The sequence below is a fragment of the Equus asinus genome, chromosome 24, assembly GCF_041296235.1.
Source record: "Equus asinus isolate D_3611 breed Donkey chromosome 24, EquAss-T2T_v2, whole genome shotgun sequence".
NCBI classification, from domain to species: domain Eukaryota; kingdom Metazoa; phylum Chordata; class Mammalia; order Perissodactyla; family Equidae; genus Equus; species Equus asinus.
This window is the reverse complement of record NC_091813.1, coordinates 68,055,104-68,078,032: the sequence shown is the minus strand read 5'-3', so window position 1 is coordinate 68,078,032 and position 22,929 is coordinate 68,055,104. Positions and strand designations below refer to the sequence as shown.

Genomic DNA, 22,929 nt, shown 5'->3' with positions numbered 1-22,929 from the left:
CCCTCCTTTTCTAAGTGCAGTGGCGCTCCACCTTTTTAAAGCCCAGTTTCTGGAGGTGAAAAATGTCCCTCTGATCACCTGCCTCCCAGGCCTCACTTTTCAGTTAAAAATACAACACCTCAGACTGGTACAAAAACAGACACACAGACCAGTGGAATAGAACTGAGAGCCCAGAAACAAAACCACACATTTATGGACAGCTAATCTTCGGCAGAGGAGCCAAGAACATACAATGGAGAAAGAAGAGTCTCTTCAATAAATGGTGTTGGGGAAACTGGACAGACACATGCAAAAGAATGAAAGTAGACCATTATCTTACACCACACACAAAAATTAACTCAAAGTGGATTAAAGACTTGAAGGTAAGATGTGAAACCAGGAAACTCCCAGAAGAAAACATAGGCAGTACACTGTTTAACATCGGTCTTAGAATGATCTTTTTGAATACCATGTCTACTCAGACAAGAGAAGCAAAAGAAAAAATAAACAAATGGAACTTCATCAGACTAAAGAGCTTCTGCAAGGCAAAGGAAGCCATGATCAAAATGAAAAAAACCCCACCAACTGGGAGAAGATATCTGCAAATCATATATCTGACAAGGGGTTAATCTCCAAAGTATATAAAGAGCTCACACAACTCAAACAAAAACCCAATCAAAAAATGGGCAGAGGATATGAACAGATATTTTTCCGAAGAAGATATACAGATGGCCAACAGACACTTGAAAAGATGTTCAACATCACTACTAATCAGGGAAATGCAAATCAAAACTACAATGAGACATCGCCTCATACCCATTAGAGTGGCTAAAATCACCAAGACAAAAAAACAGCGAATGTTGGGGAGGATGTGAAGAAAAGGGAACCCCGAGACATTGCTGGTGGGAGTGCAAACTGGTGCAGCCACTGAGGAAAACAGTACAGAGATTTCTCCAAAGACTAAAAGTAGAAATACCATATGACCCAGCTATCACACTACTGGGTATCTGCCCAAACAACTTGAAATCAGCAATCCAAAGTAGCATATGCACCCCTATGTTCATTGCAGCACTATTCACAACAGCCAAGACATGGAAACTATCCAAGTGCCCATCGACTGATGATCAGATAAAGAAGATGTGAGATATACACACACACACACACACACACACACACAACGGAATACTACATGGCCATAAAAAAGACAAAACCATCCCATTTTCAACAACATGGATGGACCTGAGGGTATTATGTTAAGCAAAATAAGCCAGACAGAGAAAACCAAACACCATATGATTTCACTCATATGTGGAAGATAAGCACAGACAAAGAGAACAGTTTAGTGGTTACTAGAGGGGAAAGGGGTTGGAGGGTGGGCATAAGGGGAAAGGGGCAAGTTTGTATGGAGACTGACAAATAACAGTGTACACCTGAAGTTTCACAATGTTATAAACTATGATGACCTCAACAAAATTTTTTTAAAAAGGAAAAATGAATCAAAATAACCTCTTTTTGGAGACAAACAACAAGAGCAACAACAAAATGCTAGTGTACCCACAGTAATGACTTATAAAATTATTAACAACGACAGAAAACACCTCAGTAATAATCAGACAAGCAAATTAGGGCTGGGCTGGGGATGTTGTGTATGCCTGTGCTTTAGCAATATAAGAATGACTCACGTTTGAGTCACCGTGCATACTTTATTGGAGTTTAGCGATGAGGAAATTGTGGGCCAGAATATACTGTTGACACAGATATGTATCATTACATGTGGTAGGGTTAACCGAATAACGTACAAGACAACACAGCGATACCGGTGAAGCCGAATGAGGAGTAGTTTATAGCAGGAATGGCCACACCACGAGCAGTTCCAGACAACGATAGTAGATGATTCTTCTGTCCTTCCTGAACGTTTCGACAGGTCTATCTATACCACGGGAGTTTTGTAGTTTCCCGACGTCGTGTGCCTGCCAGATGTTAGGAGACTGACTTGGGGCCTTTGGGAGACTTAGGTGATGAGTGACACTTTAGTAATTTCCATGTAGTAGATGAGTTGTAAATTCCTAATAGAGAAAAACCAGTGGAATGCAGGTTGTAGTTCCCTTAAGGATCAGAGGAGAGATGAGCATTTGGGGGTTAGTGTCTGCTCTTGGTGGATCTCTCCTGGTTCACCCAGTGCGAATCCCATTGGGAAATGACTTAGTTTCCTAGTGAGCTTGTCTGCGTTTCTCTGACCCAGCCCCCGTCCTCTCCCTGGCTGCTTCTCCACCGCCTTGGATGTCCCCAGACTGCTGTTTCTCGTCTGTTCTTTGAGGGGCTCCACTTTCCAAATCTGCCGCCACCTTGCTGCCTCACCCTCGGAGGATTCCGCCATCCATCCCACCAGCACTGGCCTTGGCCTCTGAGCATCGCTTCTTGCGCCTCCCTGGCACCGTCCACCCTCTGCCCTGTGTCGGTGCCTGTCAGTGCGTGTTTCTGTCCCCCAAGAGAAGGCAAAAATCATCTCTCATTAATTCTTTTAACTTTCATTAACAGTAGCAGATAACAGAGAACTTTTTGTATAAGAGGCACTCAGGATGTCTGTGGAATTAAATTGGCACGAATGGGTCGTCTTCAGGATTGATCTGTCGAGACTGGATGGGTGTTCTGTGTGAAAACTTGGGAAACGTCCATTGATTTGGAATTGTGGAGACGTTGTAGACCACAGTACAAGCCAGATCACTGCTGGGTTCTCGTTTGTCATCAGTGATCTGATGCCTGAGGACAGCACTTGAATCAATAAAACGTAACTAGAGATTAATTTCTTCCTTCAGTTGCTTTTCACAGGCAGCAGCAGCTCTCGGGAGATAGTTAACAGATACGGTATTAGGAAAGAAAAATTAAATTAAAAAAGAAACACAAACACAGACCATGAACCACTGCCAGTGACAACCCAAAATGCAGTTAGGTACCACAGTTTTACGTTATTGACCTAAAAACTTATTATGCTTTAATAAACCCCTGGTAAACCTAATTTTATGCTCCATTTAACATTAACTCAATTGGAACAAGGAAAGAAACTACACCTTAGTGAAAAAACATAAGAGATTTTTGCGTCTTTGTGCTTGTCAGTGACTGACTTAGTCTTAAATTTTTTAACGTGGCAGTTTTACTCACAATATTACCACAAAAGCCCCATGAGACAGTTATTAAGTACATTTACTCATGAAATACATTATAGGAGTGTATGTTTTGGTCCTCAAACCTATTTTCGCAGCTCACTTGAGTTCTGATCTTTGGAAGCTCCATATCCTGAAAGTCTGGGGTGTGGCTCAGTTAAGAGTTAGGAGCGTGGACTCTCCAGCCAGACTGCCTGAGTTCAAACCCTGGTCCCATCACTTTCTAGCTGATTTTGGGCAGCAAGAAAGCGCTGTCTGCCTCTGAGTCCTGAAACAATAACATTACCTACCACAAAGGGGTGTTATGAAGATTAAGTGAGTTAATACTTGAAAAGCACGTAGTGCCTGGCACATGGTCATTCCTGAGTCCATGTCTGTGAAAAAAGTGGATAAGCTGTACCTCATATAAATGGGTTTCAAGGCTTGTGGAGTATCAGTTTGTTCAATTTATTATAATTATATCCTTTTTTGCATTTTCAGCATATCTTTGGATCATTTCACAAGGAAGATGGTTTTCACATGTTAATTTTATTTCTTTTGAGAAGATATCCGTCTGAGTCAGAAGGTGGCCATTATAAGATAATATTTTCTTTAGTATGATAATGAAATATTACTGTTTAAAGAATGCTGTATTTCTGGAAGTCCTAGCCACTATAACACAGCAAAATAAAACAAACACAATGACAACAAAACAAAAACCATAAAAGACATATAGTTTGGAAAGGAAGAAATGAAACCATTTCTACTTGCAGATTACCTGACTATTCGTGTAGAAAATCCCAAAGCATGAAGAAAAGAAAAGCTCCTAGAATAAGTGAGTTTAGTAAAGTCTCAGGATATGAGGTCGGTATACAGATATCAACTGTACTTTTATATACTCATGATGAACAATTGGAATTTGAAATTTTAAAAAGAATACATCTATGATAGCTCCAAAAAATGCAATATTTAGGTATACTTTCAACAAAATATGTGCAGGAACTGTATATTGAAAATTACAAAATACTGATGAAAGAAACCAAAGAGCATAAATACATGGAGATGTATGCCATATTCATTAATTGAAAATGTTGAGATGTTTAAGATGTCAGTTCTCCCTAAAATGATCTGTAGATGCAACATAATCCCAGCCAAAATCCTAGGGGGATTTTTTTTTTTTTTTTTGTAGCTATCGACTGACTGCTCTCAGCCACCAGTTGATTCTGAAATTTCCACAGGGAAGCAAATAGAACAACTTAAAAAGCTAAGACAATTTTGAAAACAGAAAAACAGTTGGAGGACCCACACTGCCTGATTTCAGCATCTACCATGAAGCTAGAATAGTCAAAACAATGTAGGTTTGGCAAAAGGCAAACGGACAGATCAATGGAACAGAATAGAAAATCCAAAAATAGACCCACACAAATGTAGCCAGTTAAATTTTTGACAAAGAAGCAGGGGGAGTTCAACAGAGAAAGGAGAATCTTTACAACAAATACGATGCTTGACCCACACCTCACACCATCTACAAAAATTAACTCAGAATGGGTCACAGACCTAAGTGTAAAATGTGAAGCTGTACGACTTCTAGAAAAAAGCACAGGAGAAAACTTTTGTGACCTTGGGTAAGGCAAAGATTTTTTAGATACCACACCTAAAGCACAATCCATAAAAGAGAAAAATTGATAAATAAAAGTTAGAAACTTCTGCTCTTCTTTTTTTTGTTCCCCCCTGCTAAGGAAGAGTCACCCTGAGCTAACATCTGTGGCCAGTCTTCCTCTTTTTTGTATGTGGGTCGCCGCCACAGCACAGCCACCAGTGATTGGTGTAGGTCCGTACCCGGGAACGGAGCCTGGGCCGCCAAAGCGGAGTGTGCTGGACTTAACCACTAGGCCACCAGGCCGGCCCTGAGACGTCTGCTCATCTGAAGACACTGTTAACAAACTAAAAAGACAAGCCACAAGCTGGGAGAAAGTGTTTGCAAGTCACGTATCTGAGGAAGAAAAAAATATCCGGATAATATAAAGAACACGCAAACCTCGACACTAAGAAAATAATCTTAATAATTAAAAATTCAGTTGGGCACAAGCTTTGAACATTTTGCCAGACGATGGAGGAGTGAATTTTATTCTATGGAAATTAAAAGATAAATTTAGAAAAGAATACAATCTATTAGAACAGATCACTCATCTGAATCCAAAGTAGAAAAAGTCCATTTTTTCTGAGTTAGGGTAGTGTGTATTACGGTATTTTAAAATGATGCAAATAAACGTTTTTAGTGTTCTATACAGAATGCAAGAACAAGTGGGTCTGTTCCTGCTTAGATGTTCAGACCTAACGAATATAATTTGGTTTGTGTGTCCCATTCATTTTACATGTCTAGTTTCTCTCTTTTCTGAAAGCCTTCTGCAATCTTTCTATTATATTTTGCATCAAATTCCACGAGTCAATTCTCTGGAAATAACCAGTTTTGCCCCCCTTGTCGCTAGTTTAACTTAGCTAGTATTTTTCTTTGCATGTCTCTTGTTTTTCGTCAGCGACTGTTTCATTTGGTTTCTTGCAGACCCGTTTTTCGCTGTCTCTTCATTTTAAAGCCGTGTGAGTGGCAGGCGGCTGGCATCTGTGGCAGGAGGAAACAGTGTGGGTGCAGGAGGCAGATGGGGCCCGTGGGTGGGACGAGGTGACTCAGTTTTCTCATGTGTTGATTTCTGATGTAAAAATGTGAAGGACCCCAAAAGAAAACTGTGTTTGTATAAGAGCCCTTAAGTCATGAAAAAAATATTTTGAAGCTCCTTTGACCTGTCTTCCCTTTGCATCGTCTCCCTAAATCTGCTGTTAGCCTGCATTTCGTCTGATCTATTTCTCCCTCACGGAAGGAGAATTCTGGTTGCACATTCTTCAGATGAGGCTGACTCTGCACCAGGCGGCTTCTCAAGACGCTGCATTGTTCTTATGTGCAGCCCTTCAGTTTTACACTCACTCATACAGTCTTAGTGTTGTTCTTTTTATATTTTGGTGGATTCCTAAATTATGAAGACGTCAATGTTCATAAAGCAAATTGTAAAAAATATAGAAGGCATGAAGAATAAGACTAATTCATAATACTGTTACATAGCTATTATCGTGGCTCACATTTTGGTATACAACTTCCCAGACATTTATTATGCACATACATATATATACATAAAATATGTGTTATAATATATTTTAATATGTACTATATTTAATATGTAATGTATTTAATATATAATATATTTTAATGTATATGCTATACATTATCATGTATATATTATATTTTAATATTTTTTACTTAAGATAGCTTAAATTTACCCCCATTGCTAAATAGTCTATGATATATTTTTCAGTCGTTAAATAACATGCCATTATTTGAATTCATCTATCTCTAATCTGTCTACCTAGTCATTTTCCTATTGATGGATATTTAGATGTTTTCCATTTTTATTGTAAAAAATATATTTCGGTTGACATGCAAGTAAATCTGCCGCCTTTGTAGGACTTTTCTCAGGGTAAATTCTTAGGAGTGGAGTTTGGGTTAAAAATGTGCATAATTTTGAGGATTTAAGTCTCCTAGCCAGTGTACACTTCCCCGTGGTGTGCGAAAGAGTCATTTTTCTGCATCTTCATTGGGCATTTTGAAATATCTTTGGCCACCTGTTAGGCAAAAAATTGACACTTTATGGTTGACTTAATATGCATTTATCAATAGTGAGATACAGAATATTTTTTCGTATGCTTTTTACCATTTTAGTTAAACTTTTGTGAATTTGCCTGCCTCTGTCCGTAGCCTGATTTTGTATTGTCATGTTTTTGGGGTTGCTTGTTTGTTTTGAATTGTCCAATAAGAAATGATTTAAAAAGAGTACCCTTTCATCTGTCACATATTGCACATATTCTTAACACATTAGCATCACCTGCTAAATTTATTGTAAGGTATGTTAGCACTTTCACTTTGATTGTGAGTGGAATCTGTTTCACCGTTATAATTTCCAAATGCTTATTATGGTTCTAAAGGAAGCTCTTGGTTTTCACAGTAGTTTTGCATCTTGGCACTTTTCTGAATTGCGTTATTACTAGTAATAGTTATTTAGTTGATTGTACTGGGTTTTTTTAGTTGACAACCATAATATCTATAAGCAATGATAATTGTGTATTTTATTTTATAGAGTTACACCTCCTTACTTTTGAAATTTTATTGCATTAGCTCGGATTTTCAGAAAGCCAGCAAGTCATGGGAGTGCTTAACAGCCCTGTCTTTTTCCTGATTTTTATGGGAATATCTATAAGCACAAAGTTGGCAGTTGTTATGAGATATACATTGTTCTTCCTGTAAAAAAGTGCACTTATATTTAATGAGATAAAATATTTGGGGCATCAGTGGAGATGCTGGTGACTTTTTTCCATTGAGCTACTCTTGTGTTCCCAAAGTAAATCTTAAACCCGTGACCTAGTGTTCTCATAGTGTAATGCTTAGTGCATTTTGTTCATTTTTCTTTCTTTTTTTTTTTTTAAAGATTGGCACCTGAGCTAACATGTTGCCAATCTTTTTTTTCCCTTCTTCTCTTCTTCTCCCCAAATCCCCCCAGTGCATAGTTGCATATTCTAGTTGTAGGTCCTTCTGGTTGTGGCATGTGGGACGCCGCCTCAGCATGGCTTGATGAGCTGTGCCATGTCCGCCCCCAGGATCTGAACCAGCAAAACCCTGAGCTGCTAAAGCGGAGCGCGCAAACTTAACCACTCAGCCACAGGGCCGGCCCCGCTTTCATATTTTTGTCTATATATGTAAATGAGTTTGAGACTAATCTGAATTTCATTTCTGTGACATTATTCTCAAATTTTGGTGTCGGGTTTTTACACCCTTGGTGTTAGTCACCTCTGAGCTTTGGAAGAATTAGTATTGTGGTTATATTCTCCTTCTTAGTCATAATGTTCTGTACCTTTGCTTTCTCTTTTTATAGATTGTATTTGCTAGATATTAATTAATTATAAAATACAGCTTTGTATTAATTCATAATCTTACCTATTTGCTTTTTTAAAATCTCATTTTCCATTTATTACTTATTGCTGTTTCCCATGGATCTGCTTCTGGACCCTTACTTAGCTTGTTGTAATGTTGAAATGGAACAGAGAGCATTAGCCCCAGCCCTAGCAGATTCTCCTTAGTTTCCAGTAACTATATATATATATATATATATATATATATCTTCTCGTTTGAGCAATGCAGGTTTGCCGCCCTTTATAAAGCCACTTCCGGGTAGAGCTGTGGATTTAAAATTCCGTGGTAACTGGAGAGGGAAAACCCCTCTCATTTCCTCTCTGCATGCTAAGCTGTTGAGAACACAATGTGCTTACTGGGCATTACTCGCGTCCCCTTTGGGGGCTCTGTTTGTGTCTGCAGACGTCGCCGTGGTGGAGATGAGCGACGCCTTCCGGCAGCCGTCCTTGTTCTACCACCTCGGGGTGAGGGAGAGCTGCAGTATGGCCAGCAACATCATCCTCTACTGCGACACCAACTCAGACTCCCTGCAGTCGCTCAAGGTACCGCACTTCTTGACCCAGACCTTCTTGAGCCCCCCGAGTTGGAGGGCCATCCCTGTCATCCAAATCAATTTAAGTAGCTTGTGTTGGTGAAAGGATGTTTTTGTCAGTGCGGTAATTAATTATGCAACAATTAGTAGCCAAGTTTTGAAGTTTCTCTGGAATTCAGTGTGGAAACTTGACCAGCTGATGTGGCCAGCCCCGCAGGTTGGCAGTGGGGCTGGTCTGTGAGTGACCGCTGAATGGGGACTGCGCCTGGCTGCAGGGCTGGCTGGAACTTCCACAGCTCAGAACCCCATGACCATTTCAAGATTCTCCTAAGGCCTGAGGGAAAAAAAGGAAAGAAATCTGATGATACACAGGTAGGAGAAAAATGAGTTGAGTTCTGAGCTGCACTTAGAGTTGTAGCTGAGGAGGCTGCATAGGAAGTTGTCGGTGCACACGGTGGGGGGAGGAGGGGAGATTGCCTGGGGGGCGGCCAGGCCTCGTGCTGTCAGCATCGGGGGTTTCATAGGACACACCTGTCTCAACTGGTACTGTGCTTCTGCTGAAAGTACTACGAGCAGAAATTCTCTGAGGGTTACCAGAAAATTGCCATCCTCTTTCACTGGGATATGATTTCAATTAAGATCGGAAAGGGGGAATAAAAACTTACGTATTTGTCTACAAAATTCAGTGTCCGTTGTCATTCTCTCCGTTATGGGGACCTAATGATAGGAGGGTATGTCTTCCATCCAAAAAGATTGCCTGAAATGCCCCTGCAAGGCCGAGTGATTTACACTGTGGGATGCTGTGGACAGCGCCTAACAGTTCAGTGAAGCTCTTGCTGGGCCTGGTGTCGTCCGTTTCCTTTGTGAAACTTCCAGCTCGCTCTGCGGCTGTGTGCCTTTTCTCAGCTGTATCTGCCAGTCTCAAATTAAAGCCAGCCTGGCAAGCTGAAGCCCTAAAACCCAGAGCCGCACTTCTGATGGCCTCATAATCGTTATGTGAAGATCTCTAACCCCAAATCCATGCAAAAAAAGTGTAGTAGCATTTTGCTTTTATCTGAGTATCTAAAGCTTGTATGGCCTTCTCTGAAACAGCTGCAGTTTAATTTAGTAAATACATTTGCTGCATGCCAGGCGTTGTGCTGGGCCTGGATTGACTATCCCTTTCCAGAATACTCTGATATAGTCCTAAGAGATTTTCATCTACTCTGCCCAAATCTCTTTTTTACCTGGAGCAATTCTTGAAGAAACCCCTGCTTAATTTTACCCCAGATTTACCCCTTTAATTACTGTATCATAAAGATCTCATGATGGTATAGTTTTAATTAAGCATTTTGATTTGCTACTATTTACAACATACATTAGCAGTTGATGAAGGAGCGATATTATTTTATTTATTCTTTTGATTCTATGATTTTATTTCTTTGCCTTAAGTTTATTTCAAGCAGGCAGTGTTGTGTTGGACATTTTTCACTCTACACTACTTTTGTTCTTTCCCTGCTGGTATCTGGCAGTTTAATTTTATGGCTATTCCTTCCTAGGGAAATTTTTTTAAAATGAATTAAAATTACATTTGAGAGAAACAGATAAAGCTAATCTTATCATAAATTTGTATGGGACAAATAAACTGACTTATTTAATTGCTTCCAGGCAGCCTTTGTATGCAAGTGTTATTGGTATTTGAATAAACTAGTTCTTTAAAAAAGCTAGTCTATCTAAAATATACTCATTTATCTTGTGCATAATAGCAGCTTGTCGCTGAGCACTGACTGTGTACTGGGTACTGAGTACTCTCCTACGTACAGTTTCACATTCAATTCCTAGAACGTCCCTGGGAGGTATATATTCCATCACCGTTTTATAGAATTGCAAACCGAGGCTCAAACACCTTCAGTTGTTTGCCCAGGGTGGTATAGCTGGTAAAATGTGGGACCAGGTCTGCCTGCCTCCACAGCCCGTCCCCTTCCCCACTAGACTCTATCCCAGTTCCTTCTAGTTGGGAGGGCATCGGACATTCCTGCTAAGTGTCTTCATCTAGAAAACCCATCAACTCTGTCTCCTGCGTTCTTCCATGCAGCATCCATCCTTTTCTCTTCCTCCTTCCGTTAACTTCAGCTTTTGCCATTTTCTTATTTTGCTTTTTCCCAGCCCTCATATGTGTCTGGCTGCAGAGGACAAAGGTCTCTGAAATGGAAAAGGTTTCCTCGGAGCCGTAGAAATTCCTCCGGTCCTCTGCTACTGAGGAAAGTCTGTGTGTGTGTGTGTGTGTGTGTGTGTGTGTGTGTGTATTTTTAATTTCGTTTATTTCTGTTGTAGGTAGTTATGTATGTAGCTGTTATCCCTGCCACCTACCAACAGAAAGGAGCACTGCTCTGAAATAAGGCAGAATAAGAGATATTTATTAATAATATATTGTGTATGGATTAGCCAAATAAAATAAAAGTGAAATGCATGCCTGTTTTCACAGGGCAGAGACAGATGGGAATGCCCTTCTTGTCGTATAGCCAGCTCCACGTCGGTCGATCCTCTGGACATTTAGGAAGTACACCTGCACATGTTTTATTCTCACCTGCTGCTCTTTGTTAAGAGAGCGGTTTCTCTTTGGCAGCAAGTTCTCAGGAAGAAATCACAGGAAAAATTTTTTGAAGTTTAAGCTCCTGAAAAATAATTGATAGGAACCATAAAAGTACCTAAAACCCAGGTCGAGTTTTCATATGAAAAGGTATTTGGAGTATATTCAAATCATGTGCTTGAAAAAAGATTTGTATCCATTTTAAATCATAAGTACTATCTTAATTGTAGTAAGAATGAAATATTTGATTGTTTTTCAATAAAAGATCATCATTACATTTCGAGAAAGGGAGATTGATAGACACTCTTTTTATTTTCCTTAGTATTTTGTCAACACGATTTTCTTGAAATAAATATCAAGAGAACTTCTTATGTGCCTATTGATGGGACTCTGCTAAGATTGACATTTGCTTGGAAATAAGAAATTGCTCTAACAGCTGTTTTCTGATTTATTTCATGCATTGTAGAAATCATCAGACCCCCTGGAGTCCCTCAGTAAATGGGAGAGTGAGTCTGGACACCACGGGCCTGTGAGCTGTGGGTCAGATACGTGATATATGTCTGCCGTCAGATGGGGTTTGGGAGAAATGAATGGCTGTTGTGTAATGTCAGGAGGTTGTTTCGATGAACCATTTCTTCTGTCTCCAGAAATCCCTTTATGGCAGTAGCTCTCAGCTCTAGTTCTGGGGCTTCCCTCTCCCTTTGCTCCCTCTCTTCCTTCTAGGCCACCCCCCAACTAACTTTAAACAATACCTCTTAGGAACACAAAGCAAAACGAAACAAAGAAATACCCCTGCACGCCGCCAGACAGCCCACAGGTCGAAGCCCCTGTAATTCCAGTAGGAAACGTCTGCGTTGCCCTGGGGGAGCGCGGGCGTTCCCTTTGAAGAGCAGTTTGGCCACATCTAATCATATGCTGTGAGCATATCACCAGACTAACAGTTCTGGCTCTGGGAGTGTGCTGCCAAAAAGTCTGTGGCATGCATAAGGAGGAGTAATCAAGATGTTTACGTTAACGTTGTTTGTCATGACCCCTCCCGCAGGAGCTGGTAAATATCTATCAAGAGGAGAATGAATACATACCTTCTGGAATAGTCACTTAATGGAATATTATAGAGACTTAAAGTGAGTTTACAAGAGCTTTATGTGTCACTATCGATATATCTCAAAAGCAGTGTGGAGGGAAAAGCAAATTACAGAGCATGTGTACAGTGACACACCATCTGTACCCGATGTAATCACATGCAAGATGATGCTTTTGTGCACATCTGTGCTGTAGAAGGATGGAGGTGTGCACAGGAATTGTGAACAACACATTCAGAATAGGAGTAGAATAGAATGCGGAGGGAAAACGAGAGTCTTCAACTAATCTGGAATATATTTCTAAGTCTAGGTGGTATATACATGGGCGTCTGATAATTTTTATACTTTTAATCTACTTGAAGTATTTCATAATTAACCTTTTTTTTAATGAAAAAGGTTGCTATTGTCTGTTATTTTCTGTATCCATCAGAATAATTTATGTATATTTTTGGCATTTGAGTCCTAAAATACTTGGTAGTTTCTTTTCCCTAACGATCCAGCTGTGGTTGGACAGCCTCACATACATTGTGTCTTTCTTTCTGCACGAAGATTGGCTTTATTCCCACTTTATCCTTACAGAATAAAGGTTTCTATAGAGGCTGCATGTCAGTCAGTGGTGACACAGCTTGTATTGAAACGTAATGATTATGTGAGATTATTCCTTGCTCGAGAAATTTAGCTGTGTTCTTCTCCTTAACCATTGCTTGAAAAGTAACAGATGGGGTTTTCCCTGGTGGATGTTCTCCTCAGTGGCCTGTTTGCATGCTTGCTTCTTCGCTGTCCCACTGAGTATGGTACAGATGGATGTGGGAGCTGAAACACTTACTCTGCCTCAGCACCTCTGGTATCTTCTAGGTCGGGATCCCACTAGCATGAAAACCTATGTGCATAAATCAAAGTTTGTAACACCGTTATTAAATTAGCCCTTTAAAAAAACCAGCAATTTTTAGCAGTATCGTGGTTCCTCAAAAACTTAAAAATAGGAGCCATCCCATGGCATAGTGGTTGAATCTGGCACGCTCTGCTTCAGCAGCCCGGGTTCAGACCCCAGGCACGGACCTATACCACTCATCCTCACCAAAAAATAAATAAATAGATTTACCACATGATCCAGCAATTCCACTTCTGTATATATACCTAGAAGAATTGAAAGCAGAGTCTCAAAGAGCTATGTGTACACTTCGTGCTTAGGGCTGCATTGTTCACAATAGCCAAGAGGTGGAAGCAACCTAAGTGTCCATCAGTGGATGAATAGAGAAACAAAATATGGTCTGTACGTATAGTGGAATATTATTCAGCCTTAAAAAGGAAGGAAATTCTGGCACAGGCTACGACATGGATGAGCCCTGAGAACTGCGTAGTCGCCCATTCAGGCAGTTCCACAGTGCACAGACCCGAGACCTTCAGTCTGCAGGTGCAGAGGGACCCCGTCTCCTTGGGAGCTGAGGAGTGTGACGTTGGACATCAGGTCTGTTTTCCGGTACTTGTTCATGTCCTTCATGAACTTCAAGCAAATGGTCATAATTTTGAAAAGAGTAGTGATGTCCGTATTGTAAATTCTGATGATTGTGTCAGTTTCTAGTAAGTTGGTGAGGACATCGAGGTAATTTTTGTTATAAATACCTCAAACTTAAATATTTGGTGAATCTCTTGATTCCAGAGTGTTCTTAAACCCAGCGAAACTTTACGGTTTTTTGCTCTTACACCACTCCTTCCTTTTCTTCATTTTACCTCCCGTACCAAGGTAAATGGCTAAGATGAATTTAGTTTTAGATTGAATTGAATATGGAGTAAAAATTTCTATTTTTCCCAAGGTTTATGGTTCTTTTAGTGTAACAATTAATTTTTACTATGTTCTTCTCAGCACTTTAAAGTAACACCTGACTCAGTCAGTGGTACAAAGTGCAGAGTCGGGGTAGGGAAAAAGTCACCTGAAATCCCGATCCTATGAAGCATGTCAGGTGTGAGCCAGAAGCCTGGCCTGCCCTTTGTGGCGCTGTCTCTGGACTTTCCTGCCCTCGTCTGCCTTCCATGATCCGAGCTGCTGTCAGGGGCTCTGTGCTCCCCTCTGCTCAGCAAAGCTGTCACATACACTTCTTCTTTCATGGAAGGATTTTTCTTTCTGTTGAGAGAAGAAACTGTCGTGTTTTCTTCTTTTACTTATTTCAGAGATGATCCACCTTTTATCTGAGCTGTAATCGTTCCAAGTCAAACTGGGGAAGGACAGAGGTAGTTAGGGGAGGAGCAGATAATACGAGTGAGCTCTGCTTCATCAAGATTTTCCCTGCCCATCTTGAGCTGACAAACTAGAAGAAGGATTTATTTGGAGGAGTTGATTTCCTGGTTGTAGGAGCCATCCCTGAGGTTTGGGAGAGGGCTTGAGACTGGAGAATCCAGTTTTCTTGGTGCCGGTTAGCACTCTTACGTCTTGTAAGGAATTATCTATGTCCCCGTTGGAGTGTGCCCTCGCTCTGCTCCCTGATTCCACCTGTGCCCTCCCCGCCCCCACCCGCCGTTTCCAGTGTCTTATTGCCATTTTGTTGAAGGGAAGGAAATCCGTGCTGTGCTGTGGGTGGAAGACGCCATCACATCCCTGGGCTGGCACCAGGTGTTGGCTTCGTTTGCTGTGGCTCCATCACAGGCCCCCCAGGGTGACACCTTAAAGGGCAAGGAGGATCCCTCTGCACATGGAAGATGTGAGCCCAAGGGCCTCCTGACTCCCGCCCAAACGGGGCAAGACCGCCCAGATTCTGTCCCCTTTGTTCCTTATGAATGAATGATTCTTCCCGCGGAAGTGGATTTTGTGGCGCTCCAGCCTCTCATGCTGTTTGGGTCCTTTTAGAACACCTCCTTGAAGTTTGCATATGAAATGTAATTTACAGAAACTCACTATACCTGTAGCTTTTCAACAATACGGGTTTTTAAAAAAGAAATACCTGAGCCCAGCCCAGTGGCCAAGGGGTTAAAGTTCTGCATGCTCCACTTTGGCAGCCTGGGTTCACAGGTTCCGCTGTGGACCTACTCTACTCACCAGCCACACTGTGGAGGTGTCCTACATACAAAAAAATGTAGGAGGATTGGCACAGATGTTAGCTCAGGGCTGGTCTTCCTCAAGCAGAAAAAGAGGAGGATTGGCAGCGGGTGTTAGTTCAGGGTGAATCTTCCTCAGCCAAAAAAAGAGAAAGAAAGAAATACCTGCCCTTGGATAATGTGGTCCCACAAGGCATTGCTGAAAGAAACAGCTGGTGTCAAAAAAGAGGAAGTTAATTATAATAATAGCAGCACATTATCAGGAGAGGTTCTTGTTGAGAAGCTGTTTCAGATGCTGTGTGTATAAAATGTCACTCACGAGCATCGCAGCCCAGTTTGAAGACATGTATCTGCTGACAGGAGAGTCCCACTGAGATATATTTATTTAAACATGAAACAAAATTACAAGGGAAGGAGGAGAAAGTCTAGAATTTCTTTTAGGATTGGTCTCCAGCTTTGGTGTGATTTAACCTGGCTTTTGGTACAGGTGGTTTTAATTGACTGTTGCCCACATCAAGAGAAGGAGGTGTTCTTACCCCTGAACACGAGACAACACGGGTACAAAAGGTCTCTACATCTGGTAATACAGGAATTGAGTTGGGGTGGTTTGCTTGGGTGACATTAATACTCATATCGTGTATGGCTTGAAAATGCTTAAAGTGCTTTTGTAAATTTATTTAATTCGTCTTTAAAGACAGCCCAGCGACAGAGACAAGGTAGGTACTTACTCTGTAGATTGGACAGACAGAAGGTATCTTTACAGATGAGAAATACACCCAGAGAGATGCAGTGACCTAGGGCCACACACAGCTAAGTGTCGGGGCAGGGCCCACTCACGTATTCTTTGATTTGTCATCAGGGACGTTTCCCTCTAAGTCTGTCTACAGATTTCATGTATCCTGTAAAAGTATGACATTCTAGGTTTTTGTTAGATTGTCGAGTTTTTTTTTTTTTTAAAGATTTTATTTTTTCCTTTTTCTCCCTAAAGCCCCCCGGTACATAGTTGTGTATTCTTCGTTGTGGGTTCTTCTAGTTGTGGCATGTGGGACGCTGCCTCAGCGTGGTCTGATGAGCAGTGCCATGTCCGCGCCCAGGATTCGAACTAACGAAACACTGGGCCGCCTGCAGCGGAGCGCGCGAACTTAACCACTGGGCCACGGGGCCAGCCCCTGTCGAGTTGTTTTTTTAAACTTGAACTTTCAAGCATTGCATGTAAGCACAAGTGGAATTAGCTTCCCAGCTTTAAAGACGGGCCGGTTCCGAGGCACCCGTGTTGGAGTGGGCTTCCTGAGCCTCTTGGCTTTCTTTTAGCAGGAGGGTAAAGGTGAGTCCACCTTCTCAGTGAGGCTGAGAGTGTTCCCAAGAGCCCGGCTGATGTTTCCTCATTTCGCTTTGAAGCACTGATATAGGTAAAGAGGCTAGAGCTGGGGCGTACAAGAAATATCCTTCTTTTTCCCAGCTGCAGTGGAAAACTCGCCAAGTCCCACTGGGGCCAAAAGAGGGATTGGACGGGAAGACCCAGCAGGTCATCAGGGGACCGTGTTCTTCTTTCCCTGGCCAGAAACTGCCAGCTGCTGTGGTCATTTCAGGAAACTGAGGCCCTGGTGGCTGAGTTCCGCTTCTCCTGCCCTGAGTCGATTGACTTGACAGCCCCGTACCAGCTGTTCCCACTTCCTTCCCCTGGCTGTAATCACCCAAATTTTAGGCACAAACACTTTTCAATTTTGGAGATACTCCGTTCATTTATCCTTAAAATGACCCCTTCAAAATGATATTGTCCCAAATAGCTATCAAAAGTTGTCTCTGCCCTCCCTTGGGAAGAGACTAGACAGATGATCTCTTTTTTCTTGCTTCCCTGGTTGGTTCAAAGGGTACTGAAATATTGAAAAAATGTTTTTTGGATGTTTCTGGTACATCTGGGGACCAGAAGCCCCCTGAAGGCTCCAGACAAGTGTGACGTTGTAGTGGAGGAAGGTGTCTTCAGAAACTTGTCACTGGAGTTCATGTTGGTTTTTATCTTTTTATTTCTGGGCACTTTACATGAGAGGTTTCCATGAAGGGATGTGAAATATGGCAGATGTATCTTAATTTTTTTCCCCTTCCTCCTTTTTTACTATCCCACCTCAGTAGTTAGATGTCTGTCAAGGTCCTGTTTGCTCTTTATGTGTGCTGAGTTTAAATGCAAATAGTCCCTTTTTTGTTTAAAGTTGATGCCTCATTTAAGGTTACGTCATAAACTGAGTATACTGTCTCTCCTTCAAGAGGACAATTTGTATCCACTTAGCTTCTATGCAACTGTAAGAATTCAGTAGATTGCTGTAGGGGTGATTTTAATATAGTTCCATAATGCAGGCGTTACCTGGAATGAAAGATTACGTTGAGGAGCCGTTCTTCAGGACGACGGAGCCCGTTGGCTGTAAGCCAGCAGCAGCAGCAGTGCTCACTACAGCTCCCTTTCCTACCACTTCCATTTCTGTGCCTGGTCACAAAAGAGAGATGATGGCCGAGGAGCTCCCATGCTGGGCATGGGGGCATCTCTCCTCCCAGTGGCACAAGGACAATTCTGACTCTGATGGGCCTTTAGTCAAAAGCAGATGGTAGAATACAGAATTGGAAGAGACCAGCAATTGCTCAATCCAGCCTCTTTCGTGTGACATTAGAGAGAGAGGAGATGGCACATGGCTGGCCAGAGCAGAGCCAAACTTAACGTTTGTCTACCCTAATTCATAGTTCCGTATTTTATACGTGCGTTAACTTACTCATCTATTCATGCTTTTATTGAGTAGCTACTATTTGCCATGCCATTTACTAGGCAATCAGTGGGGATACAAATATGAACAAAATATGGCCCTTCCATCCAAGGAGCTCCTGATGTAGGGTGGAGAATCATGAGGAAACATTTGCAGTGCAGTCCACGCAGCGCTGTCACAGACATCTGCACGAGGGTTAATGATGGCAAAAATAAGGACGTACGAGGATGCTGTGTGGTGCAAGGTGAATAGACGGGCTTTTCCTTGTTGCTTAAAAGGAAGAGCGAAAGATATTCCTATCAACAGAGAGCAGTGTCTGAAAGGGTGTGGCTTGCTGCTTCGAGAGAGGCCCCGTAAATCAAGTTGGGAAAATTCTGCATGGCGTGTTCCTGGCTTTGTGATTATCTGACATTTTCCCACAAGGTTTTCATGAAGCATTGTGTGAGTGTGTGTGTGTGCATGAGAGTGTGTGTGTGTGAGGCGCATCAGCCCCTGTGAGATGCCTGTGTGAAGGCCCCGTTCGAGCCCCCCCACAGTGTCACTCCTCTGTCGTGATTGCCCTTCCGCCAGGAGCCCCCATTGTGCAGGCCCTTTTTTTGATGTCCCTGGACGTTTGCAGTAGCCACCTAAATGCTTTTGCCCTCCGGGACTAAATACCACCAGCTAAGTAGAGCTTTTAAAAGGTTAACAGATTGGCCTTGTATTTATTTGTCTTTCTTAGGTAAGACATTCACCTGATAGAAAAGTTTTAAAGTGTGAAAGGCCATCGAGTGAAAAGCCACTCTCCGGTCCCGTCCTGTCCCCCAGCTAGCTCCCTCTCCATTAGCAACACTGTTTTTTTATATCTTTAGACTATAGGGTGTTATTAGTTTCTTTATATCCTATATGCAAATGTACAAATTAGAATTTTCTTTTGTACATAAATAGGAGAATGGGGTAAAACCCATCCTGTGCTCTGCCTTCTCTCACTTAGCGGCATCTTGGAGCTCTGTCCATGTCACTACACAGAGAGCTTCCTTGTTCTCTGTCTGGCTGTGCTGTGTCCGGCATGTGGAGTTTATAGTTTGTGTCCTGGTGGACAGACGTACGCTGTCCCAGCCTCTGCTGTTACGAACAGTGTCCAGTTGTGCTGATGCTTCTTTGTGGGGAGCACCCACCTTCACAGACGCCTGGACCGCCAAACGCCCCTTCTTCAATAAGCCTCCAGATGACTCTCTAATCTTAGTATCAGTATGTGCCAAAATGAGCTTTCTGCTTTAGTGCAATGATTCGATTCAAGATCTTTTTCAAATACCTCTTGAACTCTCTCTTCAGTGCTTCTCCCAGTGGGCTGTCCTCTTTAGTCCCCATGAGAGTATTTGTTGTTCCCTAAATGGGCCTTTGCTGTTCCTAGAACTCTGGCCTGGACCCCTCCCAGCTCTTCCTTTGGAGGATGTGTCTGTCCTCCTTGGCTCATCCAGTTCCACCTTCTGCTGATCTTCACAAACTTCTCAATCTCCAGTAACATCTCCTTTCTCTTAGAGGGCCCAGCCCTTGCTGTCGTGGCATGTGGGCGTGTACATGCATGTGCGTTCAGGCTAAGAATGCTTCTTTTTCCGTGTGTGTGTGTGTCTTTTGTCATCTGCAAGATTGTGAGGTATTGAAGGGTCTCTTTTAGTATTTTAAGTACATCTTTATGGCTCTCAAAATTACTCGTCACAGTTCCTTCCTCTCTAGATTTCTGTTTACTCATCTGTCACATCCTACATACTGCCCTAAGCCAAGGCTATCCTTGGTTCCCCTTGACCCTGTCAATCCTGGGATGAAGAATGGACCGTCGGCTGGGCGTCGCATCACCCCGCACTTACCTGCCAGATCTTGCTCCTCTTCTGAGCCAGATGGACCCTCCTGGAGGCTCCACGAATGCATTACGTTTCCTGTTTCCGTGACAACATACATGCCATCTTGTCCAATACACCATCCCATTTCTATTTTCCAAAATCATGACCCCCACCCCCGTCAGTGGAGCCTTTATAGCACAGGCTTTTCTCTGTTGTCTCTTCCATGTCTCTCGTCACTTTCCTGTGTAGGAATAGTAATGATGACAGCCAGCTTTATTGAGAGCTTTCTCTGCGCCAGACACTGTGTAGCTGTGTGGTTTGCAAGACTTCATTTAGTCCTCATGACCTAGAAGACGGGGACACTGCCTGCAGTGTATTTATCACATTCCACGTCTTATTGAACAACAGATAAACAGTGTTTATGACTCTTTACTGTCAGGTGTCCTGTCATCTGTGTGTGGATTGCCCCCTGTGATGCATAGCCAGTACCCTTTATTTCCAGCTGCCCAGGAGGCACATGCTGCCTGGTCCCCTCCCAGGGCACCAGTGAGGCTGTACTTAGGGAAAGCAAGCTGGTTTTACCCTTTCCCAAAAGATTGGGGCTGGTAAGATAAGCTGCACATGCATATTCTGCGGAAATGTTTAGATTATTCAGGTTTGGGTTTTACATGTTTGTGCTATTTTCCTTAAACTGTATATGATACTTTTGTGCTTTCCTGTCTCCTCCATCAGACTGTAAACTTCTCAGATGCAGAAATTTATTCTACACTTCCTGAAATTTCTAACTGCTAATAATAAAGGGTAAAATTGTTAATACAAATTTTCTACTTAGAATAGTTCCGTTAATTACTGGAATGACTTAATTTTGTATTAACTTCTGCCTTACTTTTTTCTTTTCTCTTTTTTTCAGGAAATCATTTTCCAGAAGAATACTGTGAGTATTTTGCTTAACCTTTCCAGAAAGTTTTTTATCTTTTCTTTTCCATCAGCAAATCTCTGGGTTTTTAAAATCTCCACAAATTATTAATTTTTGTCTGTTTTTCCTCTTTAGAGTTTCTGACATATCAATATAAATATGGGTTATTGTATCTAAATATTCCTTTATAGTGAAACTTTATAATATTGGGAGATGACACGGATACTGTTTTTTTCTGTATGTAATTATGTTTTGGAAAAAACTTTTCCATAGTAGATCCAGTTTTGTGTCATTATGAGTGGCCCTAAAGTAACATATACACACACAGGTGCACACAGATGTGTATGTGTGTGTGTGTATCTTTACGTAAGTAGATACCTGTGTCTATATGTATATATTGTGTCTGTACACTGTGTGTCTGTGTATACACTATATATATGCAGGTTATAGATACACACACAGAGAGACGTGTGCAAACATATCTCTATCTCTCTCTACTGAGATTGATTTAAGTTCCTAAGTCTTGTAGTTTGCCTTTGAGGCCACAATACAGAATTCCTCCCCTTCACACAGAATTAAACAGAAGTTGAAAAGTGATAAACATAAACTTAAAATTTTAAAGATGCATGAAGAAAAATTACATAGTAGAATCAGCCTTGTTATGCCAAAGGTTGTATTTTTCATTTGGGAAAGTAGGCCAGCGCTTACAACCTTAAAGAATGTGTCTCTGTCACTTAGAGTGGAAATAACATCCTCGATAAAGCCCTGCATGTGATTGCGTTTCAGATGGTAGGCTTGTAAGTACAATTAGGTCAGAAATTGTGAAACTTACGGCTAAGATTTCACCAGGTCCGAGACTCAGGGCAGCAGAGGTAATGTTTCCCTTATAAATTCATCCTTCACGTCCGTTCAGGAAGTGAGCAGTTGTGGCTTCATGCATCAGTTCAGTGTAGCAGATTCTGTCAAAGGAATATTGATCAGACACGTCTGGGAGCTGGGCTCTGGGCTTGGTGCCATGAGGGATTCGCCTGGAGGTTGAAAGTGGAAGCAGCCACATTCGTAACTGTCCGCTGAGAAGACAAGTGAGAAGGGCCAGAGTCTAGTTGGGGGAGAGAGTAACCAAATAAACAAACAGACAAATTAGAAAGTTCCCAGAGGCGACGTGCTAAAGAGAGGGTGGCCGTGATGTCCAGTGGTCACAGAGGGTCTTTCAGAGGAGGCGGCGTCTTCTGAGACCTGACTGGCAGGAAAGAGCCAGTCTTGCCCTGTGACGGCTTCACACGTGGAGAAGCAGGTTTATGAGCTGAGCAGATACTGCATGTTATGAGCAGGTCTCTCGTTGACCCGAGGAAGCTGCTGCTTAAGCTGCTGGGTGTCCTGACCGCAGGCTGAGTGTTTCGAGCGTGTAATTCAATGTGTGTGAATGCTGAGGGCATCTCTTCCCAGAAGCACAATTCATTTTCGACATGCACTTACATTCACCTTGATGTAGTTTTTAAAAATTGAAAAATGGAATTCGCATTATTTAAAAAGGAAACAGTGAAGATAATTAGATAGAATAAGACTAGATTCTGAGCTGCGGGTTTGTATAGCCGTGAAAACAAACATGGGCCAGAGATGAGCGCTCTCACTTGATGACCAGGCCTTCGTGTTTTGAAGTATAAGGAAATGTGGTCTTCCGCCTCAAGAAGCAGGTTTAAATATTTTGGAATTAGTGTCTTATTCGTAAATGGCAGTTGTTGCCCTGAGGTGTCCCCCTGATCACACAGTGGTGGTTTTTATTTGCTTTGGATTATTAGTTATTTTAGATTCTGGGGAAGTTGCAGTAATACTCTAAGTTACACGTGAAACAACTTGGGAAATAAACGTTCCCCTGTTATTAGTTTTCATCATTTTGAAAAAGTGCCTTTCTCAGCAGTCAGTGTCTTTTCAGAAGCACAGCATCTCTCAGCCCCTCACCCTCTCTCCTGCTGCCCACCCTGGCCGTCTCTGGCCTCAGGCCTCGCAGCGTCCACGCGCCTCCTGCCCAGCACCGTCCTCCCCTTTGTCTGGACATCAGCAATGGGAAATTGAAACAAATATTTATTGCCTCAGAGG

The 22,929-nt window shown here is 42.1% G+C and overlaps 1 protein-coding gene across 3 annotated transcripts in view; it reads left to right on the top strand.

Moving 5' to 3' along the window:
• MAP3K5 (mitogen-activated protein kinase kinase kinase 5) overlaps nt 1-22,929 on the top strand; it is a 179,574-nt gene that overhangs the window by 48,169 nt on the left and 108,476 nt on the right. For 2 of the 3 annotated variants that reach the window (XM_070496531.1, XM_014850604.3), the window contains exons 2-3: nt 8,536-8,675; nt 20,827-20,850. In XM_070496531.1, the coding sequence (XP_070352632.1) occupies nt 8,536-8,675; nt 20,827-20,850 (164 nt within the window). The remainder of the gene's footprint in view (nt 1-8,535; nt 8,676-20,826; nt 20,851-22,929) is intronic. The other variant, XM_070496532.1, reaches the window with a different exon arrangement.